The sequence below is a fragment of the Acinonyx jubatus genome, chromosome B1 (genome assembly GCF_027475565.1).
Source record: "Acinonyx jubatus isolate Ajub_Pintada_27869175 chromosome B1, VMU_Ajub_asm_v1.0, whole genome shotgun sequence".
Taxonomy (NCBI): domain Eukaryota; kingdom Metazoa; phylum Chordata; class Mammalia; order Carnivora; family Felidae; genus Acinonyx; species Acinonyx jubatus.
In genome coordinates, this window is record NC_069382.1 from 116,619,890 (window position 1) to 116,641,602 (window position 21,713).

At 36.9% G+C, this 21,713-nt stretch overlaps 1 protein-coding gene across 3 annotated transcripts in view; it reads left to right on the top strand.

Annotated features, from left to right (window-relative positions):
- Positions 1 to 21,713, top strand: part of CENPE (centromere protein E) — a 79,826-nt gene that overhangs the window by 49,328 nt on the left and 8,785 nt on the right. The window contains exons 38-47 of one of the 3 annotated variants that reach the window (XM_027061724.2): positions 818 to 1,087; positions 1,713 to 1,871; positions 2,036 to 2,326; positions 3,565 to 3,669; positions 5,618 to 5,836; positions 7,932 to 8,129; positions 8,839 to 9,042; positions 11,548 to 11,766; positions 15,022 to 15,207; positions 20,612 to 20,724. In XM_027061724.2, the coding sequence (XP_026917525.2) occupies positions 818 to 1,087; positions 1,713 to 1,871; positions 2,036 to 2,326; positions 3,565 to 3,669; positions 5,618 to 5,836; positions 7,932 to 8,129; positions 8,839 to 9,042; positions 11,548 to 11,766; positions 15,022 to 15,207; positions 20,612 to 20,724 (1,964 nt within the window). The remainder of the gene's footprint in view (positions 1 to 817; positions 1,088 to 1,712; positions 1,872 to 2,035; positions 2,327 to 3,564; positions 3,670 to 5,617; positions 5,837 to 7,931; positions 8,130 to 8,838; positions 9,043 to 11,547; positions 11,767 to 15,021; positions 15,208 to 20,611; positions 20,725 to 21,713) is intronic. The other 2 variants (XM_027061741.2, XM_027061750.2) reach the window with 2 other exon arrangements.

Sequence of the window (21,713 nt, forward strand, 5' to 3'; positions counted from 1 at the left end):
GAAAACATCCTGACAGTTTTTACTAATGCTGAACATACACCTGCCTATGGCTCAGTATTTCTATTTCTTGGATATGTACCTGAGAGAAAAGAGTGCATACTTTCACATAAAGCTGTGTACAATAATGTTCATAATAGTTCTAATCATAACAGCAAAAAATGGAAAACAAGTGAAATGCCTGGCAACAGGAAAATGGATAAATACATTGTGATTTTTTTTTTAAAGACAGTTCTTTTTCTTAATTTTTTTTTTAACATTTATTTATTTTTGAGACAGAGACAGAGCATGAATGGGGGAGGGTCAGAGAGAGAGGGAGACACAGAATCTGAAACAGGCTCCAGGCTCTGAACTGTCAGCCCAGAGCCTGATGCGGGGCTCGAACTCACGGACTGCAAGATCATGGACTATGAGATCATGACCTGAGCCAAAGTCGGACGCTTAACCGACTGAGCCAACCAGGCGCCCCGTGATTTTTAACTTCAAAAGCAGGCAAGACTCATCTAGGATGAAAACAGTTCAGAATAGTGGTTAACTCTAGGAGGGGGCACACAGAACCTTAAGGGGTGCTAGAAATGTTTGATATTTTAATCTGGGTTGTAATTATATAGATGTATACATATGTGGAGAATAATTTAGCAATACACTTAAGATTAGTGTATTTATGTATATTATATTTCAAAAGAAAATAAGTTTTGTGTGGAATTATGCAAAATATTAATGAGTGACATGGGAAAACTGTCTTAATTTCGAAACTATTTTTTATCCTTCCCTTAAAAACTGTCTGTATCCTAACATGTTATATTATGCTTATCTTAAGATTCAGCAACTTAAGGCAAATGAACATCAACTTTTTAAGTTAAAGGAAGATGTCAGTGAGACACAGAAAAAAATGTCTGAAATAGAGCGATTAAAGAAACAATTCAAGGACCAAAGTTTAACTCTGGATAAAATAGAAATGGAGAACTTAAATTTGGCCCAGCAGCTTCATGAAAACCTTGAAGAAATGAAATCTATAATGAAAGAAAGAGATAATCTGAAATTGGAGAGAGACCAGCTCAAGGAAGACCTACAGAAAACCATAGCTAGAGTGAGTTGGACTCTTTCTACCTGTCCAATAAACATGTTTTTAGTATAAGAAGCTTCCTTCTTTGGAAATAAATAATAACTGTTGGTGAAACTGTAAATGTTATAAACTTTCAGGGAGACAGTTTGACAATGCCTTATTAAAGATTTATCAGCGTATATATCTGCTACTGTGATTCCGCTTTGTAGGAATTTATCCTACCAATATATTCACACATTTGGGCAGAAATACAACAGCGCTCACTGCAACGTTGTCTGTGCTGACAAGTCTGGAAGCAGTCCAAGTGTCCACTAATAAGGCACTGGCTAAGTGAGGTTCATCTGTATGATGGAGTACTTAGCATGAGAAGAGGGCCCTCTTTCTGTGATAGTGATGTAGAATGATGTCCAAGTGGTATGAGAGAAAGAGCAGTTGGCAGAGTTCACCAGGAAACCTAGCTACAATGGGTGAGGCTGGAGACAGGGACTTGACTTTATGGCCTTCTGTACTGCTCTCATTTGGGAGTGCTGTGCTGCTTGTTTTTAACTGGGAGCATGCATTTTTTAAGATTTTGTTTAACAGTTCATCATTAAGAAAAGATAATGTGCCTTTACATCATAATATTTCTTAATTTCTTCTAATAATGAAGGATCTAGAAACACAACAAGAACTAAAAGTTGCCTATATGCATTTGAAAGAATACCAAGAAACTATTGATAAATTCAGGCAGAGAGTTTCAGAAAAGACAACTCAGATTTCAAATATTCAAAAGAGTTTAAATAAATCTAAAGATGAATTACAGAAAAAGGTACATGTCATTTTGTTCTTTGGGGAGTAACTGTGTCCAAAATCACTTGGGGAATGAGAAAGAATATAAATACAGATATTTAGAGATAGAAATAGATGTACATATATAACAAATAGACACAGGAATTCTTTTTGCATTCTAACTTGTTTTATAATTATCTCAAGATACAAGAACTTCAGAAAAAAGAGCTTCAACTTCTTAAAATGAAAGAAGATGTCAATAAAACCCATAAAAATATAAACAGAATGGAACGATTGAAGCAGCAGTTTGAGGCCCAAACTTTATCTATGCAAAGTGTGGAAGTGGATAACTTACACTTGACCAGGAAACTTCATAAAAGACTTGAAGAACTCAGAATTGTAGCTGAGGAAAGAGATGAGCTAAGGAGGATAAAAGATTCTCTGAAAATGGAAAGAGACCAATTCAGAGAAACGTTAAGAGAAATGATAGCTAGAGTGAGTTCAGAATCTTCCTTATCTAGTAACTGTAAGAATCAAGCTTTCTTGACAAGGGGAACAATTTGGGTTTTTTGTTGTGGGGCTTGGGGATTTGTTTTTTGTTTTGGGTTTTTTTTTTTTTCTTTTCTTTTTGGAAACTTCTACATACAGGGAAGGATAATGGGAAAACTATTACTATAATTTTTCACACAAAAGAAAATACAGTTTTAAAAGAAGCCAAAATATTTTTCAGAAAATGCCATTTTATTTATTTTTAAGAAAATATTTGTTACATAAAGCAGACTATTTTCTTTAACGTAATTTTTAAAAGGGCTTTTTCACCAGGAAATGGCATTATCCTTAAGGAAGAAATATTTGAAGGACTAGATCTGTAGAAGAGTAAGTGCGCCATTTCTCTGCCTCTACATGACAGAGTTTTAGGCATAGGCTCGTCTCGTCCCTCAGTTAGAGAAGTGGCCAGATACACAGAGGAAAGAAGTTCATCCAGTAGGACTATAGGTGTTTAGAATCACATGTCTTAAAAAGCCCAATTGAACCCTCAAGAAAATAACATAAAATTCAGACAAATAAGAAATCATATGAAATCTGTAAGAAATCTTTTTTATTCTCATAATTCAACAACAGAGCAGAAGACCATGTCATCTGCAACATTAATAGAAACATGAGACCCTTGGGAATCATCGTTATGTGGGCCCTTTATAAGAAGATTTAATTCATTCAACAAATATTTATTAAACAATCATTCTTCTAAGTACTGTAGTAAATAAGTGGGAGAAAAGGTTTTAGGTTGTACTTCGAATCAGAAGTCCAAGATGTAACAGGATATGCATTTTCTATTCCAAGGAGCTGGGAAGAGTGAACAGAGATATTTCAGGTGGTTTTGGTAGCATATTATTTGGCAGCAATTCAGAGACTAATTCTAATTCGGAGACTTGGAATAGTAGGAACCAGATATAAACCTAAAATCTAATTTGCAGTTGTGATGGTTACGGGGATAAATCCTATCTCCAAAAAATATGTGGTTTTTCCACATTTTTTCTTAGTGAGTCAAGGCCACTTACTACTTAGTGGTACTGTTACTCATTTTCTGACCATTTTTCACTTTGTTTTTGAGTTACAAGTTTATAATTCCATTATTGAAATGATGTGAAAAAATGTAAGTGGACAAGTATATAGACATTAAATGTGAATGTAGTTATAGTTGACGCCTTGTTTATTTCTTTGTATCAAAACAGGACCAACAGAACCATAAAGAGGTAGTAAAATATGAAAAAAAGTTACCATGTAATGGGAAACACCACCTCACAGAAAGGCTGAGAGACAAGTGCTCTAGGATAAAAGTAAGTGTCCCATGTTAAAATTACAAATAAATATTGGTACCCTTCCAGAGGCCTAGAATGGAGCCTCTGGGGAATGAGTAGATAGTGCTCAAAGTTTTTTTCAACTTTCTAATCTAGTATAGGTGTGCAAGTATGTGCATATGTATGTACATAAACACACAAAATGGGGGGGCGGGGGGTGATTTTAAGGCCCCACTGGAAAGATGATATTTGAGCAAATACCCGAAAGAGAAAGGATTGAGCCACATAGCTATCTGGGGGAAGAACGGGATAAGAAGAGAAAATAGCAAGTAAAAGCTCCTGAGGCAAAAGCCTGCCTGGTGGGTTCCAGGAACATCCAACAAGGGAGAAAGCTAATAAGAAATGAGGTCCGAGAGTTCATGAGGAAGATGGAGGCTGTGCAGCCTTGAAAGATCTTTGGGTTTTAGTCTGAGTGAGATGGAGATTTATTGACAAGTTCTGACCACGAGAGAGACATTATCTGACTTACATTTTAGAGGGATGACTCTGATTGTTGTGTTGGAAACAGAGTGGAAGCAGGAAGAGCATCTGAGAGAAAAATTTCAATAAGCCAGGCAAAGTTGATGGCGGCTCAGCCCAGAGAAGAATCAGTGGAGTAGTGAGAAATGCTTGGATTCTAAATGTATATTGAGGGGAAAAGCCAACAGGATTTACTGTCTCGTTCCAATTAGAATGCAAGATCCCTAAAGATGTTGTGTGTTTTGTGTGGCTATATCACTTAGCACATTCCTAATGGAACATGTATTTATTAAAAGTACAAATGAATGATTACACAGTGCTGCTTCATAATTGTAACATGATTCATACTAGGACCAAAGGCAGGAAATGAATGTACAGCTAGCTTTTCCTTAAGTTATTAAAAAGGAAGCTCATTATTTTCAGAAGCCCCTTGTTTTATTATTTAGCACCCTGAATTAAACATGTTATTTGTTACATGACTGTAGCAATATGTACTACTGTGTTCTTCCACCTGCGCTTTGACCAGTGTGTCCCCTGCTTGGCCTCTAATCATTTGAACTTACAGACCAGGCTTGTTGGGTGTCTACCATATGCTAGGCACTATATCAGTTCTTTATCTCATGAGATACGTTTTATTGCTCCATTTACAAAGACACTGAGGCTTGGAGAGGAAGTTTAGTAGTTGCTCAAGGTCATATAGCTAGTAGGTTGGTAGAATCAGGACATGAAATCAAGTGTAAGTTTAGAATTTGAGTTTAGAAACATTTTTACAAATATAATTTTATTTCCCTTAAGCTATAATGTCTGTGTATATTTCATAGATTACATAGATATGGATATCATATTTACTTTCCCCTAGAAAAATTTGTGGGACTCATTGTAGTCTTTATTTTGTTTTTGGGAAAATGGCTCAATGATATCTGTAGTCAGGAAGTAGCAGAGATAGAACCTGAACTCTAACTGATAAAAGGTTCGAAAACTCAGATTCTAGGCAGAGAAATAGAAATGTGTAGAGAGGCTGCACCAAGCTGACAAATAGTTAGTTCGATTTTTCATCACTTGTTTTATCTACAAACTCACACTGCCTGCTGTGAACATGAGCCAGCACTCAGTCTTGAACTATAATATATACTAGATTGAATTCACTCAAATTTATTTTTACACTTTGAGATGGTCATTTAAATCATGAATGCATAAAGAACTAAAAGAAAATGTATCAAAATGTTAATAGGGATTGTTTCTGGTTTTCTGTGTTATATTTAAAATTTTTAAATTTTCACAATAATTAAATAGTATTTCTGTAATCCAAATTCAATAAGAGTTCCTTCCCCCCTTTTTTTAACACAAACATCTTAATTTGTTTCTGCATAACAGAAAATATTAAGCATAAGTTTTGTTAAAATTCTAGGGCAAGGACTATTTTTGTTACATTAGAATGAATTGTTAAGTGAATTCTAATTTTCCTTAGGAGCTTCTGAAGAGATACTCAGAGATGTATAATCATTATGAGTGCTTAGATAGACTATCCCTTGACTTGGAGAAGGAAGTTGAAACCCAAAAAGAGCTTTCAATTAGAGTGAGAGCAAACCTCTCACTTCCGTATCCACAAATCAAACAAATTCAAAAACTTCTTACTGCAAACCAGAGATGTTCAATGGAATTCCACAGAGTCATGAAGAAACTTCAGGTACCACGTTTCTTAGTAATATCTTTGTAAATACTGCTATAATTGGTTTTAACATCAGTATATCTAAGTCCTACTTTGGGAGTTGGCATATTTGCTATTTAGTGTATTTACTACCAAATTAAGGGTTATATGGGTCTCAGCATAGTATGTGCAAAATCCAGTATTCATCTAGGACCTGTTCATTCAACAAAACTTGAGCTCTCCCTGTGAATCTGGATACTGCCAAGGTGCTCGGGAGACAGGTAGGAATAACATCTCAGTTATCTCCTGGTCTAGTGCATGAAGCAGATATATAAGCAGGTAGTCTAAGTGTGGTGATAGAGGTACGTGAAGATTGTGTGACATACCAGATAAAGAGTCACAGAAGGTGAGACTGCAGTAGAAGCTGGACTGAGCAACAGTGATTGCAGTCCATTTTGCAGATGATGGAGAGCCACTGGACAGTTATTTTAAGTAGTGGCAGTAGCACAATCATACCATTTTAGCTACTTCACCATAGAAAAACAATGAGTTTGTGGCAGAGAGAAGAGACAAAAAGCAGTTACAGTGGTCAGATGAGATACTATAGGTGACTCTTTTACCAGAAAAAGATTCACAGGGATGGGGAGGACAAAAGAAATTAAAGAAATATTCAGCAGCTTGGGATGCCTGTGTGGCTTAGTTGGTTAAGCGTCTGACTCTAGATTTTGGCTCAGGTCATGATCTCACGGTTCATGAGATCGAGCCCCACTTTGGGCTCTGTGCTGATGGCATAGAGCCTGCTCAGGGTTCTTTTTCTCCCTCTCTTTCTGCCCCTCCCCCACTCACGTGTGCTTGCTCACTCTCAAAATAAACAAAAAAAAAAAATAAAGGTTTGGAATTCATCAGCTTATAGTTGCTAGATAATATAACATATGTGAGTAAGGTCACCCAGAAACCATAATAGAAGAATAAGAGCCATGGGATAAGAAGAGAGATCTAGAAAAGATAAATTTTCCAGTCAGTAGCAGAAAAGACAGCAACATGTGGGTTTGAGGCTGGAAACGTCAAAGGAACAGAAAAAAATCAAGCAAAAGTGCTGTTGCTCAAGTCAATAGAGGACAACACGTCAAAGATAAAGTGGTCAAGGGTGTCAGATACTTCACGCAGCCAGAATATGAACCGAACAGATGCCCTCAAGTTGTTGATTGATAATAGAGCTCATTGGTGACTTTCTCAGAGCAGTTTTAGTTGAGTGGTTAGGAAGGGCCAGATTGTAAGAGGTTAAGAAGTAGTGGAAGACTGAGGAAGGAGGGAGGGAGTTGGTATTTGTCTTTCCTAGATAGTTTGCTTCTCAGGCCCTGATACTCCTTTTTTTTTTTTTTTTTTTAAAGTTTATTTATTTTGAAAGAGGCAGTGTGTGCATGCAGAGAAAGGGCAGAGAAAGAGAGGGAGAGAGAGAAAACCAAACAGGCTCCACACTGTTAGCGCAAAGCCTGACACAGGGCTTGATCCCACTAACCATGAGAGCATGACCTGAGCCAAGATCAAGAGCTGGGTGCTCAACCAACAGAGCTACACAGGTGCCCCAGGCCCTGAAATTTTTCCACAAATCCAGGCAATCAGATATCCAGAATTTATCCAAGAGGTCCATGGAACACATGGCATTCAAATTATTGTTACCTTGATGCCAAACATCTAACTACATGTAGAAAGTACATCTTGAGGCTGGCATACCCATGTTGGTTACCCAATCAAGGTATGCAGGACAGGATGTTGAAAATGAATCTCAGGCTTCTAGCTGGGAAACATGGGTGATTGGTAGAGAAAGGTGAGTTTCTAGGGAAAGAGATTATGTTACATTTTAACATTGAATGTAAGGTAATTGTTGAACATCTATGAGATGTATCCAGTAGGGAGTCCGAAGTAAGGAACTTGAAGTCTGGAAGTTCTTCTCCCAAGACACTGAGAGGAGAAAACTGGGGATAGAGAGAGAGGCACTTTCTTTCTTCCTCACTTACCAGAGGATATAGATAAACAAGAGATGCCATCCCACCTCTTAGTCTTGAGGGTTTAAAACTTCCTCTAAATGTGATAAAAAGTTCATTTCCCAATTTGTTTAATGTTTTTCTGTAAGTATGTGTTAAGCCATGTTACAAAGATAAAGGAAGAACACCATGAATCCATCAATAAGTTTGAAGTGTTTTTTATTGATGAAGTGGAAAAGCAAAATGAACTGCTAATTAAAATACAACACCTTCAACAAGATTATGATGTGCCATCCAGAGAATTAACAGACCTTAAATTGAGCCAGAATATGGATCTACATATTGAGGTATCATTTATTTAAATGGTTTCATTAGATTTTAGGCCTTTATGTCACATAGAGAAGGTACCTTTCCATGTGCTTAGAGCCATTTTTCATTTTCCAGAAATTAAAACTAGGTTGCAGGGTGACAAGTGGCTAGATGTAAAGAGTGTCACATAATGGACTAATCTCCTTTTTCAGGATTCCACAGATACAGGAAATAGATTTAGTACCAACAAGTGGGAATTCGTAGAACCCCAGAATAAGTTTGCAAATGCTTTCTAAACCTAGATCTGTGGCTGGGAGTCAGGAACATTTTTATTGCAGTAACTCCACATGGAGTGCCTTGCTCTCACCCAGTAGTGTGAGGCTGGCATCCAACTCCCAACACGTATGTGAGACCTCAGTGCACAGGAAAGCTACATGCAGAAGCACTTCGTATATTGTGATTATTGGTCACAGACAGTTTTGACAGTTAATTCTAACAGGCAGAATTCACAGACATTCCTCTTAGATGGCCTATACTGCCAAAAATGTATTATTCAAATCACTAGAATAAAGTTTTAAATTAGAATTACATTTCTAATGTAATTAGAATAAATTAGAACTATATTTATTTCAAAATATTAAGAATGAAAGTTCAGTAAGGTATTTTCCCCCCTTTATGATATCTAAATGATATTTAGGTGAAAACTTTCCTAATGTCCAGGTGATTAAATACTTATTTTTCACACAGGAAATTCTCAAAGATCTTTCAGAAAATGACTTCCACTGCATAAAGGCTGAATTTCAACAAGTGCTAAGTAATAGGAAAGAAATGACCCAGTTTTTGGAAGAATGGTTGAATACTCATTTTGATACAGAAAAGCTTAAAAATGGCATCCAGAAAGAAAATGATAGGATTTGTCAAGTGAATAACTTCTATAATAACAAGATAATTGTAAGTAATGATTTTCTTTTGTGCTACCTCATTCTTTTTTGTTGTGTGCTCTGATTTTTCCACCTCTTTCTTAAAAAAGACTTAGAACAACTTAATCTTAGGTATGCTTTCTGTAATTTACTTGTATATACTTTATTTTTTTATTTGGAAAAAATTATGTAAAACATGTTCTTCCTCTTATATGTTATGTATGCTTCTTTAAGATAATTAAAGATAATCAACTGACACTTGTAAGGAAGATAAAATTAGGAGGCTTGGGAGACTTAGTTGGTTAAATATCCGACTCTTGGTTTCACTCAGGTCATGATCTCATGGTTTGTGAGTTCGAGTCCCACCTCAGACTCTGCACTGACAGCACGGAGCCTGCTTGGGAATCTGCACCACCACCCCCCCCCCCCACCCCCGCCGCCACTGTTCCTTACCTGCTTGTGCTTGCTTTCCCTCTCAAAATAAACTTTAAAAAAAAAAAAAGGATAAAATCTTGGGGTGTAATAATCAGTTTCCACTCATGAAATCTTGAATACTCTTTCCTTTCTCAGTTCTCACTCCTTCTGTAGGAATTGAGCCTTTTCCCCCCAGTAGCCTCAGACAGGGTAAGACATGAGCCTGTTTCAGGGCTGCAGGCAGCACCTGTGGTCATGCCATAGACAAGCCTGGCCAACTCCTTGGCGGAGGCCTCATTTGCTTTTCATGTTGGCAGTATCACTACCATATGCACTGATCCTTCAACTCTGAGGTTCAGAGATATGGTTTATACCTCTGTTCCCGAGGTGACTGGCTCCAGTGTATAGATTCACAAGAACCAACATTGCTGAAGATCATTTTTGTTAATTTGTTGTACTTTCCATTGATGAGGATATCATTCTGCTTTCTTTTTTTTTTTTTTAATTTTTGTAATGTTTATTTTTGAGACAGAGAGAGACAGAGCATGAACGGGGGAGGGGCAGAGAGAGAGGGAGACACAGAATCCGAAGCAGGCTCCAGGCTCTGAGCTGTCAGCACAGAGCCCAACACGGGCTTGAACTCACAGACCATGAGATCAAGACCTGAGCCGAAGTTGGCTCAACCGACTGAGCCACCCAGACACCCCTCATTCTGCTTTCTGAAGTAATCCCTATCTCTATACCTGGTAAAATACACAGTAATCAGAAAGTTGCTTGTGTACATGGAACTGGAGCAAGGGGAGCTAGATAAACATCACAGCTTCTAAGATTAATTTCATATTTCATATGTTTGGGCAGTTCTTTTTTGACACTTTAATTTCATCTGGAAACTGTACTTAAATCACACTGAAGTATAGATAATATTTTCAAAAGCTGTTTTCCTATGGAGAGTCATTCCCATTTGTTAAATACCTCAAGCTAGCAGAATAGTATGAGCTATTTCAGGGCGGGGGCGGGGGAAGAGTCCACAATCAACAGGGAAAAATATAAAACCAATATTTGGCTAAGATAATCCCCGTATAATTCAGTGTTTTTCTTTTAATATTGAGGGCCTAGTTGGGAGTAGAAAGTAGGGATTCCTACTGTGTGGATGAGCATAGATATGTGGCTTCTTCCAGCACCCTGAGAATAGGAAATGATAACTTCGTATGGTGTGAGGCCAGTAGTCTAGAACCCAGGAAAGTCCAGGGTGCCAGCAAGAACACAACTAAGTTAGCATCCAAGTCTGATAGAAGTGCCTTAAAGCCACAAAGTTATATATAAAACCAATAAGGCATTCATGATGAGAGCAAAAATACGTCCCATAACAATTAGGAAGTAAAAAGATATGGGTAATTTCAGAGTTAGCAAAGGTATTGATTGACTATTATTTCCTGCACAGAAATATAAGATTTTCAGATTACCAAAAGTCAGTGAACTATTTTCCCTATAAACATTGAGATTTGAAATGAAACTGGAAAATAGATTGCTGTTGAGTTTATTGAATATGCTCTGCTATTACGTGTCAGTTAATGTTTATATAGGACATTATAAATATCATAATACAGGAGCACAGTCGGTTAAGCATCTGACTTTGGCTTAGGGTATGATCTCCCGGTTCATGAGTTTGAGCCCTGCATCAGGCTCTGTGCTGACAGATCCTTTGCCCCCCTTGCCCCTCTCGTGCATACATGCTTGCATACACTCTCTCTCTAAGATAAATAAACATTAAAAAAATTGAATAGCAAATGTCATAAAACATAATAACTTTAACCTGTACAGTTTTGCAGATTCCTCTCCATAATGTTAGCACTGACTTAATAAAGTGAGGTTTATCATCTTGCAAATCAATATGAATCCTCTCCAGTCCTTATTTTTTATTCTCATCAATATCCAGCATCTTCTGTAGTTTTAGAAACTGATGCAAACCACAAAGAATGTTCACATTCTTTTAAAGTACTGTTCTAGAGTGTTCTAAATAATGAATTTCAGCATATGCCTTGTCCTAGAATTCTAGTAGTTTTCATAGTATTTTTATATGTAATTCATTTTAGAGTTATAATAGTGTTTTACTATTCAATAGGCTATAATGAATGAATCTACAGAGTTTGAAGAAAGAAATGCTACCATAACTAAAGAATGGGAACATGACCTGAAATCAGTGAAAGAGAAAAATGAACAACTATTTAAAAACTACCAAACTTTGAAGATCTCCCTGACATCTGGTGTCCTTGTTAATGCTGTTACCGAAGACAATAAGAATCTTCATGTTACATCAAGAGCCACACAACTAACCACAGAGGTATGTGATTTCTTATGAGACATTTTTCAGTTTGCAGATTGATCAGAGTTAAAGATGCATTTTATGTAACACTTCAGAGCAAAATTATAGTATCAAATGTATTAGGGAATGTGGGCCATGTTTGTGTGTGTGATGGGCTTGTTTTTATTTATTTTTCTAATGTTTTGTTTATTTTTGAGAGAGAGAGAATGAGCAGGGAAGGGGCAAAGAGACGGGGAGAGAGGATCAGAAGCGGGCTCTGCACTGACAGTAGTGAGCCTGATGTGGGCCTCAAACTGACAAACCGTGAGATCATGACCTGAACTGAAGTCACATGCTCAACTTACTGAGCCACCCAGGTGCCCCAATGGGCTTGTTCTTTAAATATAGTCCTATTGTGGCTATCACTCAAATAACTACAAAACTATATATTACATGAGATCTTCCCTTTGAATTATAAAGCAGAAGTAACTCATAGCTTAATTTGATTAAAGATACATATACCTTCTCAGGTGCTATTATTATACATTATAAATTTCTTCAATTGTGTAATTTTTTTTTTAAGTTTATTTATTTTGAGACAGAAAGAGAGAGGCATGAGCAGAGGAGGGACAGAGAAAAAGGAAGGGGGGGGAGGCAGAGAGAATCCCAAGCAGCTTCACACTGCCAGCACAGAGCCTGATGCAGGGCTCAAACTCACAAAATGCAAGATCATGACCTGAGCCAAAACCAAGAGTCAGCTGCTTAACCAACTGAGCCACCCTGGCACCCCACAATCGTGTAACTTTTTATTAAACTATAATCTGTGTCTGTATATAGAACTAGCTTAGAGGGTTAGTGCAATTCAGCTTTTCTCTAATTAACTGGTTTGTGTATATGAAAATTAAAATGGAAAAGCCTGGGGCGCCTGGGTGGCTCAGTCGGTTGGGCATCCGACTTCGGCCCAGGTCATGATCTTGCGGTCTGTGAGTTCGAGCCCTGCGTCGGGCTCTGTGCTGACAGCTCGGAGCCTGGAGCCTGCTTTGGATTCTGTGCCTCCCTCCCTCTCTGCCCCTCGCCTGTTCATGCTCTGTCTCTCTCTGTCTCAAAAATAAATAAAAATGTTAAAAAAATAAAATAAAAATGCGAACCAGGAAGAACACCAATCTGTTAAGTTAAAAAACTAACTGACTGACTAACTAACTAACTAACTAACTAACTAAATAAATAAATAAATAAATAAATAAATAAAATGGAAAAGCCTAAAAAAATATAACAGATGTCTTATATAGATTAATCTGTATCCAAGAATCAATACGTTATTTGAATGATTCAGTTATAGGGTACATTGGGTGGCTCAGTCGGTTAGGTGTCTGACTTCAGCTCAGGTCATGATTTCACAGCTTTTGGGTTTGAGCCCCATGTCGGGCTCTGTACCGACAGCTCGGAGCCTGGAGCCTGCTTGGGATTCTGTGTCTACCTCTCTCTCTACCCCTCCCCCACTCATGCTCTGTCTCTCTCTCTCAAAAATAAAGAATTAGTAAAACAAAATTTTTTTGAATGATTCAGTTATTTTGTTACCTAGCCTTACTTGGGAATCTGTGAAGCAGGCATACTGTTTTATGTTGTTAGCACACAAAATGACTTCGTGAAGAACCTAAGAGGAAATTATAATTTATCATCTTGAGCAAAATAAATACTCAGAATAAAACGTCAGCCACTAATTTAATAATCAATTACCAGTGGAAACTAGAAGATCACTGGTACAGTTTATCGATTTGCTAATCACTACAGACCTCAGTCAGTTGGTGGAGACAAAAATAGCCGAAATATTAAGCCCATCTACGAAAGCAATAAAGAAACAGAAGAAATATCCATCTTCAGTGACCCCAGGAAATACCCTATCCAATAGTAAATGATATACTATTAATTTGGTAATCATGCCAAATTAGAGTAGCATAGAGTAGTTTGATACGATATGGAAATAGACACATGGAGCAGTGGAACAGAGTAGAGTTCATCAGTACACCCAAGTAAGGATGAGAATTCAGTGTTTGATAATGGTAACCACCAACTCGGTGGGGAAAAGATGGTTTACTGCATGTTTCATTCCAGACTACCAGCTAGCCACCTGGAAAAAAATAAATCTGGATTCCTACCTCACTCATTTAAACAAAAATAAATTCTAGATAGGCCAAAAACAAACATTTTCTAGGAAATCCTGCATGTGTGTGTAGGTGAATAATCTTACAAATATGAACAAACTCAGGTATTTAAATTCAGGTATTTTTGTATTTGAAAAAAACTGGAAATAACCTAGATGTTCACTAGTGGTTGATGGGTTAGCTAATTTACAATACCTCTATAAGACAGGATGTACGTATCCATGAAAACAAAAACGTGGAGAGATCTCTATGTGTTGTTAATGGAAATATCTGGAAAGTATATTATCAAGTTAAAAAGAAACAGAATTGGGGCACTGGGATGACTCGGTCATTAAATGTCTGACTTTTGATTTGGGCTCAGGTCATGCATGATCTCTCGGTTCATGGGACCGAGCCCTGAATTGGGCTCTCTCGCTGACAGCAAGGAGCCTGATTGAGACTCGTTCTCTCTTTCTCTCTCTCTCTCTCTCTGCCCCTCCCCCACTTGTGCACTCGCTGTCTCTCTCTCAAAAATAAATATTTTTTAAAAAACAACTATATATTCAGTATGTTCCTACTCTGTGTATGACTGACTCTTTTGTAACTGTGTACTCACAAGCACTTAAATAGGCATGGAAAATTTCTAGAAGGATACACTTGAAAGAGTTTAGTAGTCATTGTTACCAGGTCAGCTCAGGTTCTGAGATGGGGGAACTTCCCCTTCATTATATGCCTTTGAATTTTTCCACATGCTTGTATTTTTTAATTTTAAAATTAGATAATAAAAATAAAGGGAAAGCTATGTTATATGCATTACTTAAAGAGTCAGTTAACAGGTGTACTTTCTTTAAGTGCTGTTAATTTAAAATGTGAGTGCCTTTTTAATATGCTTAGCACTGTACTAACCAGTAAATAAGATAAACACTAAACCTTGTAATATAAAATTTGGGCCTTTTTTAATCCAAAAATCATCAACTTCTAAATAAGGGAAATAATACATGTGTAAATTGAGTGACATTTGGTTTCTCTTCTATCTTTTCTTAATGCAATCTGAAAAATTAATACCTATGTATATTATCGTCTTTGTCTTAAACTTATATTCTGTGATTCTGCCTTCATGGCATACCTTATTTATGTGTGCTTTTTCTCACAGAAAATTCAGGAGTTGGAAACTTCACTGCGTGAAGCTAAGGAAAGTGCTATGCACAAGGAAAGCAAGATTATAAAGCTGCAGAAAGAACTTGAGATGACTAATGACCTAGGAGCAAAACTTCAAGCACAAGTTAATGAATCAAATAAATGCCTTGAAAAGACTAAAGAAATGATCCAAGTACTTCAGGTAACTTAACAAACTCATTTTACAATAAAAGGGTTTTTTTTTCTTCTACTGTTGAATTTGACAGTTTACTTGGGACTCTCATCTTTTACTTGAACTTCCTGTTACCTATGTATGTATGAAGTTCAATACTCAAGCTTTAAGAGAGCAGGTGAAGGGGCCCCCGGCTCAATCAGTTAAGCATCCGACTTCAGCTCAAGTCATGATCTCACAGTTCTTGAGTTCAAGCCCCGCATTGGACTTTCTGCTGTCAGTATGGAGCCTGCTTTGGATCCTCTGTCCCCCTCTCTCTCTGCCTCTCTCATAAATAAATAAATAAATAAATAAATAAATAAATAAATAAGCAAGCAAGCAAGCAGAAACTTAGAAATGAAATGTAGGAATATATTTTCATGCAAAATAATGATTATTTTTGTATTCCTAGAAAAATTACTCTTAAAAGGCATATAAATACTATTCTAAAAGTCCTGGCTCATTCAATAAGACATGAAACAGAGAGGCAATAAAAAACAATCTCATATAGTTTAATGTAAAACTAAAAACCAAGAAAATCAATTGTAAATCCTTAGAACTTTTTAGAATAATTATTTAATATTTCAAATCACATTTTTATTCAATCAAGAAATATTTGTTGAGTCTTCTATATGTTGGTCATTGCTCTAGATGTCATGTATACAGCAGTGGAAAGAAAAGTACCTCCCTTCCTTCTAGTTGCTTATATTCTTGTTCAGGAAGACAGAAAGTAACCATGTATATATGTGTGTCAAATGGTGAAAAGTGCAATGGGAAAAAAATTAAGCTAGACAAGGGGTGTATGGGTGCTGGGTGAAAGTGAGGGTGGGAGGGAAACCTCTTATCTTACAAAGCGTTGCTGAGCAGAGCCACACCATTAAGAGGACTTGAAGGGATGAGTGAGCTCTGTGGTAGCAGAAGGGCCTTCTAGGCAAAGGAAATCTCAGATAGCCTAGACATGTTTAAGAAACAAGCCGGTGTCTCCTGTGCAGAATGAGCAAGGGGACAGAGGTGGGAAAGAAGGTAAGAAGTAGCAGAAAGTCAACTCGTAAAGGGTCTCACAGGTTATCGTAAGAACTTTGGTTTTTATTTTGAGTGAGCTGAGAAGTCGTCGGGATTTTGGCAAAAGGATATAATGATCTGACTTAATTTTAAAGGCTGCCCTTTGAAAAGCAAATCCAAGAGGGTGTGTTTATTGTAGCTGCTACAACAAAGGGAAGCAGACTGCAACAACTCAAACAAGAGAGAATCTTGTTTCTCTATCTCATATAAAAGTATGAGTTCCAGGTTGGCAGGAGGGTCCATACTGCATGACCATTCAGAGGCTCACTTGTCTCCCATCCTGTTTCTCCGCCACCCCTCTGGTGCTGTTTTCATCTGCATGGTTAAAGCCAGGTTGTAAGCAGTTCATGCTCCGGCTCATGGGAAAGGGACAGATGGAGAAGCCAAAATTCATCTTAAAATCTCTATTCTTAAAGAAGACTCTGGCCCAGACGTGGCACACATGCCTTCCTTTCATATTTCTTGGAGTTAAGACATTATGCCAGAGTTTTTGGCCCGGACAACTGGAAGGTTATAAACTTATATTCTATAAAATGCAACGTGTATTTAACTCAACATAAGAAAAAACTTTTAACCTATTCCCCACTATTTGAAAACATCTTGGATATAGCTGTCCAATATAATGTGGGGTTTATTAATTGAATAGAGAAGAAAGTAATTTGAACAAATGAATCATTAAAATTTTGTTTCAGTCTTGATACATTTCCTCCCTTGTATCATTACAAATTGTTTATATCGAGTAGCAGTGAATTTATAAAAAATTTAAGTTACATTAAAACTTTAGGGACATCCCGCATGATGGGAAAAAAAAGATTTTTTTTTTAATGTTTATTTATTTTTGATAGAGCACAAGTGGGGAAGAGGCAGAGAGAGAGACACAGACACAGAATCTGGAGCAGGCTCTCAGCTGTCAGCACAGAGTGGGGCTCAGACTTACAATCATGACCTGAGCCACCCAGGCACCCCAGAAGAAAAAAGATCTTATTTATGATGGTCACAAAATCAAAAATAAAATGCTTGAATGACTAACCTTAACAAAAAATGAGGAAAACATATATGAAAAGAGCAAGAGAACTTAAAAAAGAAATACAGAGCGTGTGGTTTATAAGAAACACACCATTTCCTAGGTTGGAACTTCAATACTGTACAAGCCTAAGTTGTTCCCAAGTTAATTCCTAACTTTCATGTAATTCAAATCAGAATTTCAAAGGAATTCTTTCTCAGGTAGAGCCAGGAAACTTTCTTAACTGAATCCATCTAAAATGCAGCTGATAAATAGGTGATATTAACAAATTTATGTTTGCAGTCTTCTCAGTTTATTAGTGAAACTATTTAAGACTCAGTATTTCTTGAGTGCAGCATTGGTCGCATGCCGTATGTTTGAAATATGGAATTCTGTTGTCTTTCATTTCTAATTCGGTATTTTCAATTTTGATTTCTCTTACATAAGAATGTTTTAAATAATGTTATATGTGACATTTATTTCATTATACCATGGCAAAAAAAACTGTAATCTCTGCATTTTCTTTTTAGTGTCATAAGTGGATACCTTTTTTTTTTTAAAGTTCTTTGAACTTTTAAAACAGTATATAGACAAGTAGATCAGTGGAAGAGAATAGAAGGCTTAGAAGTAGACCCACACAAATGCAGTCAGCTGATCCTAGACAGAACAAAGGCAGTTGAGTAGACTCAATTTAGCAACTAGTGATGCTGGAGCATCTGGACTTCCATAGGCCAAAAAATGAATCTTGACAGAGACCCTCTATCTGCCACAAAAAGTAACTCAGTTGATCAAAAATCTAAATGTAAAACACAAAACTAGAAAACCCCCAGAAGAGAAGATAGAAGATCTAGGTGGCCGTGAGCTTGGGAGTGACTTTATCTTAGATACAACACCAAAAGCACGATCCAGGAAAGAAAAAACTGGTAAGTTGAAATGAAAATATTTAAATGAAAAATATCTGCTCTGTGAAGGACAGTTAAAATTAAAAGACAAGTCACAGACCGGAAGAAAAATTTTTGCAAAACACATATCTGATAAAGAACTGTTGTCCAAAATAAACAAAGAACTCTTAAAAGTCCATGATAAAAACAACCTGATTAAAAAATGGGCAACAGATCTAAACAGACACCCCACCTAAGAAGATACTCATGGGACAAATAAGCAAATGAAAAGATTCTCAGCTTCATGTCATTAGAGTATTGCAAATTAAAACAAAATACACTACACTATAACACCTATGGTATCTCAAAATGCCATGCTCACCAAAATCCAAAACATCACACTAAATGCTGATGAGGAATAGGAACTTTCATTCATTGCTTGAAGGACTGCAAATGGGACAGCCAATTTGAAAGAGAGTTTGGCAACTTCTTACAAAACTGACAACACTTCAGTCAGCCACATTCTCAGGGAGTCCCTGATATGAGCATCTTAATCAGAAGGTGGGGTATTGAACGGGTGCTGTGACTGAGCAAACAGTGGGCTTCTCCAAGAATGGGCTTATCTTACCCTGTCATCAGCCTCCTTAAGCTGAGCATCTGTCATTTTGCATCTTTTTAGTCTTTGCTAGCCATGGTGTGCATGTGAATGTTTCTATGGGGTTTGGGGTGAGAAAGCCTAGAGAAATAAAGAGAGCTCTCTAGGTCCCTATTTAGATGGGTTTTATTTTTTATTCAATATCTAATTCTCCATTGTATGGCTGTGGTACAATGATAAAAAGTGATTTATTCAGCAATAATAAGAAATGAGCTAACAAGCCACAAAAAGATGCGGACGAACCTTAAATACACACCGCTAATTAAAAGAAGCCAATCTGAGGGGCACCTGGGTGGCGCAGTCGGTTAAGCGTCCGACTTCAGCTCAGGTCACGATCTCGTGGTCCGTGAGTTCGAGCCCCGCGTCGGGCTCTGGGCTGATGGCTCGGAGCCTGGAGCCTGCTTCCAATTCTGTGTCTCCCTCTCTCTCTGCCCCTCCCCCGTTCATGCTCTGTCTCTATCTCAAAAATAAATAAACGTTAAAATTTTTTTTTTTTTTTTTTAAAAGAAGCCAATCTGAGGTGGTGCTTGTGTGGCTCAGTTGGTTAAGCGTCTATCTTTGGCTCAGGTCATGATTTCATGGCTCATGAGTTCAAGACCTGCGCCAGGCTCTGTGCTGACAGCTCAGAGCCTGGAGACTGCTTTGGATTCTGTGCCTCCCTCTCTCTCTGCTCCTCCCCGGCTTGTGCTCAGTCCCTCCCTCCCTCCCTCCCTCCCTCCCTCTCTCTCTCTCTCTCTCTCTCTCTCTCTCTCTCAAAAATAAATAAAACGCATTAAAAAAAAAAAATTCAGAAGAAGCCAATCTGAAAAGACTACATTCCCTATGATTCCAACTATATGACATTCTGGAAAAGGCAAAACCAGGGAGACAGTAAAAAAATCAATGGTTGCCAATGGTCCGGAAGGGGTTAGGGAGGGAAAGATGAATAGGTGAAACACAGGGGATTTTTAGGGCAGTGAAGCTATTCTGTATGATACAGTAATGATGGATATGTGCCATTTTACATCTGTCAAAATCCATAGAATGTACAGTACAAATAAAAAACCCTAATGCAACCTAAAATATATCAATATTGGCTCATCATTTGTAACCAATATACCACACTAATATGTGATGTTAATAATGGGGGAAATGGGCAGGGTGGGGAGGGAGATGGAGTGCGACAAGGGTATATGGGAACTCTGTGTACTCTCTGCTCAGTTTTTCTATCAACCTAAAGTTTCTCTAAAATATAAAAATCTGTTTATTAAAAAAAGATTTAAATATATGCAAGTATGTATTTATGTACGGTTTTTTTTTTGTTTGTTTTTTTTTTTTCCTGTGATGGGAAGTAGATACATTGACAGCACTGGATTGAACCATCCTTGAGTACACAATGTCCCAACAACACTTTATACTGCTTTGTGCCTTGGTTCAGTTATAGTTTGCTGTTTGTATTGCCATTCTGGCATCTTTTTGTTTTTTTTACCCTCCCTGTCTCTGCCCCCCCCCCCAACCCCCATTATTCTCAACATTTGTTGCATTTTGTCTTAAGTATTTCATTTTTAATTGGAAAAAAAATTGTTTTAAGAAATGAAAGTCATATGTTCTTAATTACATATTAGCTTCCAGTAGTTTCAAATATACTTCACATCAAATATCTGCTTGTTCATTTTAGGATTAAATTTTGGGCCTTTTCCTGCTTTTCATATATTTGAAGTTTGCTGTTTTAAAATGTTCCTACCAAATCAAGGTAGTTAACTCTTTAAAACTGCTCTGAAATTATTTTCTTTTTCTCTTCTCTAAAAAATTTAGGACAAAGTTGCTTTAGGAGCTAAGCCCTACAAAGAAGAAATTGAAGATCTCAAAACAAAGCTGGTAAAAATAGACCTAGAGAAGATGAAAACTGCCAAAGAGTTTGAAAAAGAGTACGTCTTTGCCTTAATTGAACACGACTTTAATAGCTCAAGTTTGCCTTCTAAATTATATAAATTCCTTTGCATTGGTTAACTTTTTAAAATATATGGAAATACTGTTATTGCTTTTTAAAGTAAATATCCACATCCACAGATTTTAAACTTGTTAAATTCTCATTACATATCCAAAGTTTTTTAAAAATGTGCATAGTTCTGGCCAATTACTAATACAATGTTTCTTTTGATGCTTCTTGCTCAGTCATATATAAACAGCTTAAAAATGGCCTTTTTATGCTTGAAAACGAATGTTAAGAACCTGTATGTATGTGTTTGTGTCTAGCAGTTTGACCAAGGTTTCTGTCGGTTCTGTTAATTTAATTTGTTCCTCCTGTTGTGTTTTTGTGTAAAGGTTGTATTTCCTTTTAAATTATGGTACCTAGTACCCAAATGCATAATCTCTTTTTATTTGTTTATGTATACTACTGTACATAATGGCACGCCTAAAATTCTTTATGATATGGCGTAATGAAAGAACATGAAACAGAGTCAGAGACAGTGAGTTAGAAATATAATATTGCCACATTATTATATCACCTTGCATAGGCTGTTTAATCTCTCTGGGCTTTATGTTCATATTCAATAAATAAAGCAATAAGTTTGTATTAGACGATTTCTTAAGATTCCTTCTGGCTCCTAATGCTTTTTGTTCTTCCTATAAATATTTAACAAGGATACCTAATTTGCCCAAAAAGTAGCATTCTGAAGCTTTTGCATCTGGACTAGCCTTCCATTGATAAGACTATTGGTTTTAGTGAAACTTATACCTATCAAGTTCTTCACTATAAAAAAAGCAATTTTACTTAGAGAATAGGATCAGCAGATAACTTTCAGAGTCTCTAAAGGGAGAAAGTCTCATGATTTATCACTGCTGATTAATGCTTAAGCCAGGAGTTCATAAAATATCACTTTCTACTGGAAGACAGTGAGCAGAATTTGTTTGA